At 37.6% G+C, this 12,254-nt stretch overlaps 1 protein-coding gene across 1 annotated transcript in view; it reads right to left on the bottom strand.

The window, feature by feature from the left end:
* INTS6 (integrator complex subunit 6) overlaps positions 1-12,254 on the bottom strand; it is a 1,595,672-nt gene that overhangs the window by 1,008,784 nt on the left and 574,634 nt on the right. The window contains exon 7 of the mRNA XM_044071680.1: positions 3,656-3,819. Within this exon, the coding sequence (XP_043927615.1) occupies positions 3,656-3,819 (164 nt within the window). The remainder of the gene's footprint in view (positions 1-3,655; positions 3,820-12,254) is intronic.

Here is a 12,254-nt window from a genome sequence, read left to right as displayed (position 1 = left end):
TTTAAAAGCCAACAGAGGTCAAAGTAACAGCAGTTAATCTGAATCAAGTTATGAATATAAGAGTCAAAGCAGACTTGTAAATTGACAATATCTCTTATTCTAAGCAACATATTGCTGTAGAAAATACTTTAAAATTGGGCAGTGCACAAATAAAATAAGATATTGCACAATGCACAAAACAGTTCAGTCATCCGATAAAGTTTAGGAAAACAGTACACAACCATCCATTCCCACAATCTTAATAATACAACAGTTAAACCAAAAGTCCCAGAGAGGAACAACTCCATAGGACATGCACAGGTCAATGTTGATCAAAATGTCCAAAACAACAACAAGATCCTTTTTTGCTATCACCATCCATCAGCAGCAAAAGAACTCAAGATGCTGATGCTGCAAACCCAAAACACTAATATATAATAATTTGTGCCCTCCATCTGCTCCAAAGAAAAAAGGACATCAGGTTCAAATGTTCCAACAGCCACACTACAACATCAGTACTCCAAACTCCAGTGGGAAACAGGAAAAAAAAAAAAAAAAGACACCACACAGTGGGCAGCTCAAAGAATTACCCCAAATAAATTTCTGAACAACCCAAATAGTGTAGCACAACTCAATTTCTGGCACCCATTGGCTACAAACTTGCAAGCACTGCTATGACTGATTTTAGAAACTATTTTTACTTCATTCAAAACTGGCACCAAGGCAAGGGTTGAAGGAACATCAGGAAAAGAAAGTGTCCCCATCAGCCCTAAAACCAGAGGGGAAAGGGCATAGAATCATCTCCATCTGTGCTTGCAGAAGAGCCCTCATCATCTTCTCAAATTTAGGTCTAGAGTAACATAGCAACTATGGTAAGATTGGAAGACCTGGCAAATCTAGTGAATGAAGACCTGGAGGAAAACATCTGTTATGTTCCACCTCAGTCAAGGAAGAGACACTGTGTGTACGAGGGAACCCAGAAGACTGAACCTCCACAATATAACTGCCAGCTTAGGGACAAGTGAACAAACAGGAGTATTATCAGCTAGTCTCTGCTTTTTTGAAATACAGGAATAACTTCTTTGGTGAAGTGGGTCTTCTTCCTTTCTTCTCTCCTTTGATGAGACTTCACCCTCTCATTGCTCGTTTCATTTTCCTTCACCTAGATTCTAGAGGAAGCAAAGGATACATTCTTAGACTTCTGGGAGATAGAAGCCTTTACTGGGGTCAAAACTTCTCTGTGTAACAAACCTTTTAAGATTAACTTATTTTTCTGACACAACAAATTTCTCAGTCTTCCTTGAAATATGGTGGACTAAATCAAACAGCATAAAAGCAAATACCTGTCCTAATGGAGAACCTAGTGTCAAGCAGGAAATAAAACTTTTTAAAGCCAGTAGACTTACTATCCAAGCAAGCAAAAAAAAAAATATATGCAAATTGTAAAATACATTACTGAAACAAAACTCACTTGAAGAGATGTGCAGCAGAAAGAAACTAAGCGTACAAATAGCAAGCTAAATTAGAAGCACAATAAAATGTCAAAATTCTATCAAGACATGAACATTTTTTTTTAAGCACAGCAGTTTGAAAAGACACAGTGAAAGTTTAGTTATGTAAGCTACATTTAACCATGACAGTCAATTAAATCACTTCTGTAGCAGCCTTAGCTATACGAGTTATATTCTACCAAAGATATAACAGTCTTCTGAAAGCTCCCCCAACACACACACACACACACATGCACACACACGCACAACCACACGCACACAAGCTGCTGGTACTGTGCACATAACGCCAAGGCCTAGAGAGAGTCACAATCAACTTTTCTCCAAAACAAGAGCTAAAAAAGTACAGATACATAAACTAAATGAACAAAGAATGATGATGATCCAATGCAAAAACTGCAGCTTTGGAAAAAGGTTCTCACAAACAATGAATCTGTAAACCTAGGGACACTTCTCTGCTGTGAGCCCATCAAGTGGCAAAAGAGATATGGACAGGCAGTGCTGACCATTGAGCTTTATGGATAAACAGGGAGATTCACAACTTTGAAAAGCAATGGCTACCAAGCATCCCAAGGCATTCACGCTTTGTTCTACTGCTCTGAAAAGGATGGCTCAAGAACATGTCAGATCTGTCAACCTACAGCATTATATCCATAATACCGGTAGGAAACATTAAATGGCTAGACTACCAGTTCTTGACTGTAGTATGCTCATGTGGCAGGACCTTTCTTCTGAATTGCTGGCCTACCAGTGTCCTGAGACCCTTCCCAGAAATGTGCATGCAGCAAGGATGTGAATGTTTCAGAATTCAGCCCCATCCACTGACATGAGTATCAGTTTGCACCATCACTAACCTAGGTTCAGTTTAAAGCTCTGAAAGTGAAGGACTAGCTAAGAAGCAGAGAAATCTCAAGTGCAAGTCTGCTTGCCTCTTCCAGGAAGAGAAGAAGGTATTCACTAATGTAACCCCTATGGAAGCCTGGGGGAGTGGTGTGCAATAAAGAGATAATCTCATCAGCCTGTATGTGAAGGAACATGATTGTGTGTGTTCAGGTCCATAGGTGCCCATATATGGCTGCCAGTTGGCGCAGTGCATTAAGGCTGTGAGAAGGAAATCCTGTGGTACAGGGTTTGATTCCCTCAGACTTCATTTGCTTACTGTGAAACAATGACACTTTAACCAGACTTTGCTTCTGGTTGTCCTTGAAAAGGGACTGTGTTGTTCAGAGGGCCCACCTAGTAAACAGATGGGTAAAAGCAAACAAACAAAACCTGTCCCTTGCCCACAGTCTGACTATGGTCTACTAACTGCCTTCACTGATTCTCAACCTCCCCTGGGAGGGTGAGATGGGACTTAAAAGGTCAAGACTGGACAGTCTGTAGCATATGGCAAAGAGGGGGGTACCATATGTCAGCTGAAGGATCAGACTAAACAAAGATGAAGATGGCATAGTGAACAGTTCAAGAAAGCGACAGTGGCAGTATTTTGGTAGATCCAAACAAATGGTTCTCTGGCTTGTGAATGGCCAGACAAAAAAAGAAAAAATATGCCTGTCCCACCCAGTCATGCTGGTCATCTTACTTATTCCTGTTAATAACACCATGCACAATCCAACACATTCATCAAAACATGCCTTCTTCCTAATCCCAGATCTATGGTTATTAAACAAATGTATCTTTTTTAAGCATACAGAGATCAGACTTACAAAATGTATGCAGCACTCCTCCTACCCAGAACATAACATTATCAGTGGTTATGTCCTCTCCAGCATGCAGTCTTGCTTCTGACCTCTGAAGTTGTTGTTGTTGTGTCTTTCGGCTTTTTCCCGGTTAGGGGTCGCCACAGCGGAACTCCGGTCCGCTAATGACTGGCAGTAGATTTTTACATGTCGAGTTGCTAGCTCTGACGCACAACCTTCAACGAAGGTACGCCCATTCACGCATGTCTCCACACAGAAGACGCTCTGGCTGAGAATCGAATGGGACAACGTCTTACTGTGAGGCGACAATGCTACCGCAGCACCACCACCGCAGTTCTTCTGACCTCTGAAGTATGGCTCAAAAAATGCAAGATTACCTCTAGGCCAGCAGGCCAATTCACTGAGGGGAACACTGCACACTGCAGACTTCTGTATTATACATAGCTATTTTAATTATAAATTACCTACCAGTGTAGGAGAATTCTGATCTGGCCAAAATGATTCTGGGATAGGCCAGTGCCCCACAGGGACTCCAGTTTTATGGTTTGGTCGTACATAGATGAGTTTATGACAACTATGCCAAGGCAGGGACCCACTGGAAGATAATGTCCTGAGAGCATCAGACCAGGTACCTATAGTGAGAAAAAATAGCAAATTTCAAATAAGCGTTTATAGATTTTTCTCAGTCTACAAACAAAATAAAACCTTTCAACATCTTTAGTGTGCATTTGCTAAAGACTATGTGAATGCAAACCAGTGGAAGTAAGGCAAAAAAGACAATGCTACTTACATCTAAGCATTAAGATCAAGATGACATACTCTCCCTTAATTCAGTGGGCATCATTTTCTTCTCTGCTTAAACCAATGGCTGTCTTAGTATTAGTATTACCTATTTAGACCAAACATTCATGCAGGAAGTTGGCTCAACAAAACTCCTTTGCTGCATGTTGCACAATCAAGTTAGAGTTTCACAAACAGGTGGCTAATGCTGCAACTTGAAATAATGAGAAACTTGTCCGGCTTTACAAACCCTATGCCAGGCAAGCCACAACCAAGATGTACCAACTGCTCTCACTCCTTTGCTCTGTTCACTTATTTACTACACTACAACCCCTCTCTTCTAGATAATCTATGTCAAACTTGTAATACAATAATTAGATTTAATGCTGGCCATCAAGGCAAAACATACCAGTGTGCAGCTTTGTGCAGTCTACAGTCACTGGAAGTTTGTAATGAGCTGTTCTTCATCCAACAGAGGTATGCCCACAAACTTCTCAACTAATCAGCTTGTCCAGCCCTGTCTAATACTGTCACCTAACGAGAAAGTCATTAGGAACTTAGATCCTCAGTTGGCAGGCTAGTTAGAATTCTCAATATGGAATAAATTCAACAACTCCAGATATATTACATATGCTGGAATAAACTTACCCAGAAATTGAGGGTCTAGCCAACGGAAGCAAGTTTTCAAAACAGCACTAAAATCTATTTAAATCACAATGGAATTGTAACTGGGGGATTACATAATTCAAAAAACAGCACATTCCTTGTTCAAGTCCGCCTGATTCAATGAATGGTCTACATTAAAATACATACTATAATATGAAGGTTCCGACTTGCTTTTATAGTACATATTACCCAAAGTTTCATAGACTGTCAACAAAAAGTACCACTGACAATTTTTGCTTAGTCATCAGAAAACATCAAATTAAATATGTTATGTGTTAGTTTAGTCCATGTACTAGTAAGACACACATTCTGTTCCTTAAATTACTTAAAGACTCTTTCTTTTCTAGTATATATTGCTATTTTTACTGCAAACTGTAGCCCAGCAATGACTAGCTAGTATAAAATTATATAGTCAGTATATCCATGTGTATTAATCAGAATACCAACTACATTATCTTTAAAAATCACCTGCTACCCTGTAGTAATCTAAGAATTTACACCAAATTAAATTTAATTTACATTTAAGTTTTGGCCTGTGATGCTAAGGGTCACAGACTGGCAAAGAAAAGAAACAAGGCAATCTGTGCCTGACATATAAAGCAATGTCCAACCTGGAATTAATGGACATGCTGCACCTCAGAAAATCCAAATCCCATTGAGCCACACGCTCGAGAGACTTGAACCTCAGCACTGAAATAAATAGGACATGCTGGAGGGACAGATTCATAACCCAGAGGCTCCCTTCACTCTGGAATAAAATCCCAGTCCAGGTTAGGCAGAGTCCCTCATTGACTCTCTTCAAGAGGAATCTTGATGAGTGGATGGGAGATCGTAGGTTTACCTCGGGTATCACTTCTGTGTCACTGTTAGACAGAGGCATAGTATACTAACCTCGAAAAAGGGCATAGCAAAATTAATTTAAAATGGGTGGCGAAAGCCAAACACACTCTGGCTAGGCTTATAAATGCCCTAGGGCAGACAGCCTAGTATGAACCTATGAACAATACTACTTGGCTAACTTTGATACACAACTATCAGTACTTTTAGTTTCACATAAAATGATGCCAGCCCACTTATCTGGGAGCTATGACTGTATCAAAAGCAAACACTACAACTGCAGACAATATTGCAATATGTCCTGTACATCTTAAAGATACAGATTAACCTATTTTAATTTCAAAACCTGATATTGATAGAAGGTAGAGTAATAAGTTGTCCTCACAGCAAACCAACTTAATTCTCGACAGCAGAACAGTAGCAGAAAAAGTGTGCAGACCAAGTAGTGGTTGGTTACAGACCGACTAGGGTCTAGAAGGGAGGAAAAAGGCAGCTCTGGGTTGAGAGGTAACGGATTCACCCACCAGAGTAACTCCCTTTTTACAAACCTAGCAGTGAGACTTCAAACAAAAGGGAATGTTGGTATTTTCCCTAAATGACTTGATGAACCATTGAATTTTCCTAAAGTAATATCTGGTCAAAGGAATCATGAGAACGGTCAAGGCCATGAAACCTGGAATTTTGAGATGCTCCCTGATGTTGCAGTCTTCTTTTAAAAAAATCGGAAAGTGTTCCCAGTAACAGATTTTAGAGAGTATTTGGTTACCAGCGACACAGAAAACAAAAGAATTAATTCAGAGATTTCCTAGTCTATGAAGAAAAAAGGTCAGCAAGTAACTTTCTCATAATGTCAAAGGCATTTCTCCTGAACTTGAATATGTAATTCTGACAATTCACTATTCTGAATGCCAAGATGGAAGAAATAAAATCAGAGATCCAGGTAACTATTATGCAAATGTTCTCCTTTAAATAGGTCCAAAATTCTTGTTACTCTTTCAATGCAGTGGCCTTTTCAATTAAACGTCACTATCTTAACCGCATTTATGTAAAATAAAATAATTCAGCAAGCCAAACTTTAAAACATATTATAGAGAAAGTACTCTCTTTATTGGAAATGAATGGTGGCTTTAGTATATAGTAAGATGCTGTGCACATGGAATTTATGCAAGGATTTCCTGGAAAAAAAAGAATATTAATGAGCTGTGACACGCCTGAAAAAATGTCTTTGGACCAAAACACCTACCTGGTTAAAAATGTTTTGCGTTTATATTCAGCAGGGATATCTGCTGCAAGTCCTTGCCCAATATGTACAAGTACAGAACCTTTCACTTGTAATTATTTCACCTTGTTGCTGACAATTTCCAAGATGGTTAAAGTTCACCTTCAGATCAAATCAGGCGTCTTAATTCTGCTTCTTATGCAGCATTTACTTCTCTTTCTAATGTTTTTCTCATGTTGCTGGGTGCAGGTTCAATATGTTCAGGAAAGGAAGAAATGCTCTTGGTAGTTCAAAATAAGTTTAGGTTCCAACCCCATTCAAACAACCGGAATATTTTAACTTTTATTAAACAAGCAGAAGGCTAATATGATTTTTATTAAGGAATCCTGCTGAACTATTTTGCTTTTGATGGTGTTCCACAGCAGTTTATCCACATATGCATATATGCCGCTTGTGGGGACTGTGGGAGTAGGACATGATATGTCTTGACTTTTTTACGTTAAGTATCCCTTCTAAATAAAATAACACAGTAGAACGGCAGTTCTGAAAACACCAATAAAAAATAATGAAGAATGCCTAGGACCACGGTTCTCCTCCTATGGTATATGAACCAGAAAATCCACGGAACGCCAGTAAAATTAACGCTTTTATTCACCAATAAATGTAAATCACACGCGTTTTCGTCCTACATACAGGACTTCATCAGACAAATATTATTTACTTCTAAATCAATTTAAATAGTCTATTGAAACAACTATTTAATTATTAGTCCAATGAAATGCATCTCCTAGGAATCAAATTGACAAATCTCCTTTTACCTCTCATAAATATTAATACCTATTCTATGAAAGTGTCTTGTGCTTAACTTTATAATTTCATTTCTTACAACATTTCACATCATTTATTATATAAATATTAATAAATAAAAAAAAAAAAAAAAAAACACAAATGCATTATTTAAACATTCCACTTCTTGCACTGAATTTAAATATGAATTTTTTGTTCTGGATCAGGTTAAACCAGATAGAAGGGGTGGCCTGTGGGAGGAAATATTAGAAAGTAGGGAGCTTTGGTGGCAGGTCAACCTTGATGCAGGAAATAAACCTGGAATGAATGAGTTTATATCAATTTCTTCACTGCTCAAACTGAAGGCTAACAACATCTGAATAAATACTTCAATGTAATTTCCCAAAATGGACACTAGATGGGGGTAGAATACATGAAACATAGGTTCAAAAGAATTTTTAAAACAATAGATATTTTCACATACCCGAGTTTTTAAATTAAATTATTTTAATTACATAAAATGAAATGTTTTTAAAGTAATTTATTTTTATTTATTTTTTTTATTTATTAATATTTATATAATAAATGATGTGAAATGTTGTAAGAAATGAAATTATAAAGTTAAGCACAAGACACTTTCATAGAATAGGTATTAATATTTATGAGAGGTAAAAGGAGATTTGTCAATTTGATTCCTAGGAGATGCATTTCATTGGACTAATAATTAAATAGTCGTTTCAATAGACTATTTAAATTGGTTTAGAAGTAAATAATATTTGTCTGATGAAGTCCTGTATGTAGGACGAAAACGCGTGTGATTTACATTTATTGGTGAATAAAAGCGTTAATTTTACTGGCGTTCCATGGATTTTCTGGTTCATATACCATAGGAGGAGAACCGTGGTCCTAGGCATTCTTCATTATTTTTTATCCCTTCTAAATAAGTGACATATTTCCAAGGTATATTTTTCTGCTGTTACCATGATGTTGTCATGCAGAAAGCGAAAACTATTGTGGCTAAGTTCTGTGTCATCTTCATCTTCTTGAGAGTGTTATCATGTTAAGGTATCTGCTTCTCCATCCAATGATGGCTTATTTTAACAGTTACAGTGTTATCCCACATATATAGTTTTATCAGCTGTTTAACAACTAGGAAATGGCATTACAGTTGCTGCATTTTTTTAGGCCCCATTTATTTATTCTATTTTTTCCTTTTATACCTGCTAATTTCAGTCCCTTGTACACATAAACAGGTAAGAAAAATGGGCACTTTTCTGTTATCGGGGCAACAGTTCTAATGACCGCTTGGAATCTTAGCACGTGCTCGCAATGAAAGGAAGTTAAACAGTCTCTAGTTTTACTTTCTTTTATTCTTTTTGTACACAGTCACTCGTTTCATGCTGTTATATTATTAACAACCCGTGATTTCCTTGGTGTACTGCTTCTTGAGAAATATATAACGAGAGTCTGTGAACTTGCTTCACCTCTAATTGTATTGTGTGTACTCTGCAGTCCATGTTGAAGCTTTTTGAAATGCATAGTTTTTCTACGTTTTACCCGTATTTAAAATTGAGAATGTGACAGTGAGACGAAACTGTACTTTCAGGTTCCTTCAGAGGTGACGAGCCTAGTGGGTACAACAAAAAGTGTTTACCAATAGACAGTGAGAAACCTTTCGTTGGGTTGGGCTTAGATTTTCATATTACGTTACACATACGGCCGTGAATTGTGTTATGGAAAAAGCACTGTAAAAGAGTACGAGAGACTACAAAAATCTAAACACACTCCAAATAAAGTGCATATTGCATTTTGAAGATGTACCACATTTGGCTCATCAGTCCAAGATTTTATTATAGGGTTAGCACCTGTCCCTCTCTTTGGGCACTTCTGCCATTTTTATTTATTTAGGTATTTATTTTTTTATTTATTGCAGGACACATGTTCTGAGATTTTAGTTAAACAATTTCTTAAGTTTTCTTTAATAGTTACAAAACAACTGCTTTTATGCATCTAAAATGCCTAAATGTTAAATGGAATACCCTAAGCAACTAAAATGGTACAAGGAAACAGCTTTATTAACTGTGGGTATTTTTTGTCTTGCAAAACCTCACATTTCTTAAAAAAATGTCCCACGTTGGGTATTTGAAAAGGAGGCAACCCTAATTGGGCACTACACAACTGTACAAATCAACACTGTCCATCTGTAATTGGTTCAGGTTATTGTCTTCATGCTTGTAAGAGAAGTCCCTTTTCAATGGAGAATCATCCCACATCACCAGCAGCTGTGCGATCATCGCAAGCTCATTAGAACTGTTGCCCCAATAACAGAAAAGTATTGAAAAATGATAGCTCTTTGCCTAGTGTATAAGACACATTTGTTCATATTTTTTATTCAAAAGGTGGTGTTTAATGCAGACTGTTATTTTATACTGCAAACAACCCCCACATTCTGAACAGCCTGTTTTCACCTCATAACAGTCTGCACCTTATGGGACATGTGACACCCCTGCACTGGCCCAGTAATCAAGGAGCCTCAATCCTCACCACTAACACCAGTGTGGGACGTACACGCACGGTAAAGTACAATTTCCCTTAAGAGTGCACAGAGATCACAGTCAGTCTGGGGCTGGTTTTTCCCTCATTCTCCAAATCCCCAATAAGACTCCCCACTGGCATAGCTATAGAGTTGAGTCCTTAGCCAGGGTTCCAAGCCAAGTCCTCCTAACCAGTACTTCATGTCCCTGCCCAAGTAGCACACACACACACACACACACACACACACACACACACACACACACACACACACTCTCTTGAGATTTGATTTATACACAAACAAACCCCTGGGAAAGGCTGGCACAGGTTTACTAGCTATGCCCCCTTCTGCTCAGACCATAAGGTAGTTATCACTGCCACCAGAACCCCTTATCAGCTACTTTAAGTCATTACATCTGAGTGACGCCTCCTGGTGCATCTGTAGTTAACACCTACTGACGTATCTAGGCGTCAAATATTGTTTGTTCATATTTGCATCAATAATTTCAAAACCATGCTATGTACAAAGTTTTAAAAGACCATCTTAAAACTTATACAATAGCAAACTCAATGGTATTAATATTTGAGCTCTGTCTAGTGGAGGTAAACAGATATTAACTGTTGTTTTTATGATATTAATTTATATAGATATAATTTTCACATTTTTCTAAATGTTTCAACAACCAAGTAACAGATAGAACTCAGCCTCATATGAAAGTTTTCAGCTAGGTGAATAAAACGCTGCTGCCAATATGTGTATAACTTAAGTGGTTGCTGAGATATTGTAAATAGTTCACAAAATATTACAAATGTAATACTTACTGTGTTTATTGTGACTTATAAATTGTGGTTTAAGACCTAGAACCTAAAGAATAGTACCACTGTAAAAAGAGTTTATGCTGAAGAGTTGGCATTTACACTTCTTTCATAACCCCTACAATCCCAGACATATGAACATCTGCTTGAAATGTGAGGGCATAATTTGATTCTGTCAAAAGGTCTAGACTCCACCGACTGGAAGTTACAATGCAAACACCCTGAGCTCTATTGGAGTGAATGGGTTAAGCCCCCTCCCAAAGGGAGACCAATCCTACTGTATAATGTTACTATTATCCAAATGATAAGTGTGACCAAGTCTATTAGAGTGGCCTATACAGTGTCATCAAATACATATGCAAGTACTTTAAGAGCTTAAATATCTCTAAACAAACCAGCCACACTTACAAGGTTTAAATATATTTAATAATAAATAATAAAAGAACAACATAATACTCAATAACCAAGACCTACTACAAATCTACAAATCCAAGTCTAAAGTTGGATGTAACATGTACAGCTATCACCCCACTACTGCCTGGAATAGGCTCTCACTAGAAATCAGGACCCTTACACATCCTAACCAATTTAAGACAGCCACCAAAGAGCACTTTAAAAGTCACTGGTCCTGCCACTGCACTCTCACTCCATAAAAATCTCTTATGTCCCATACCTTAATCTACTTTCTGCCCTTAACTCACTCTTCTCACTAGCTCTCTCTAATCTTCCTTGAATGCTCTTTCTACTGTCTTCTAAAACCTATTAAGTGAATTGTCTCAGAGAAATTCTATAGTAATTGTCTTGCCTTCATGCAATTACATTATGATAAAACTGGGTTTCTGTAACCACTTACCCCCAAAACTATAGTCATCTCAATGACATATTATTTCTTTTTATACATCTTGAAATAGTTATGCTATACTCCTGATTATTGACACTGTATAACATTGTATTGTTACTTAATGCCTTGTAATAATCCTGTAACATTGCTGTTTAATGCTAATATATAATGAAAATTGCATAATATGTTGGAGCTTTTCTCCCTCGCTCTCCACTGAAAAAGGGCTCTTCAGCTCAGTCGGACTAACCCGGTCAACAAATGTAAAATAAATAATAAATAACTCAGCACAGTGACTACATAGTTCAGAATCACAGGAAATACTTTAAAAACAACATTGCAGGACAGTCTCAAATAAATGCAGAAAACATCTAAACTAATCTTTACTATATTCCTATCTATATCTAAAAGATACTGTACCCCAAGTCTTACTTACAGGCAACACGCAAGCAAAAGTGCTGATGATGGATTTTTGCAGGTCCAAGAGAAGATACAAAATGCACAGTCTCTGACAGAGTTCCCAAATTAATATCAAAACATTACATCTCATCCAATTGGCTCCTTGTCAGCTTGCCATACTCCTCTACTGACAT

This window comes from Protopterus annectens, chromosome 5.part0 (assembly GCF_019279795.1).
Source record: "Protopterus annectens isolate FY-2018-M chromosome 5.part0, PAN1.0, whole genome shotgun sequence".
Lineage (NCBI taxonomy): Eukaryota > Metazoa > Chordata > Ceratodontiformes > Protopteridae > Protopterus > Protopterus annectens.
Note: the sequence above shows the minus strand (reverse complement) of the source record. Positions and strands in the feature narration are given on the sequence as shown.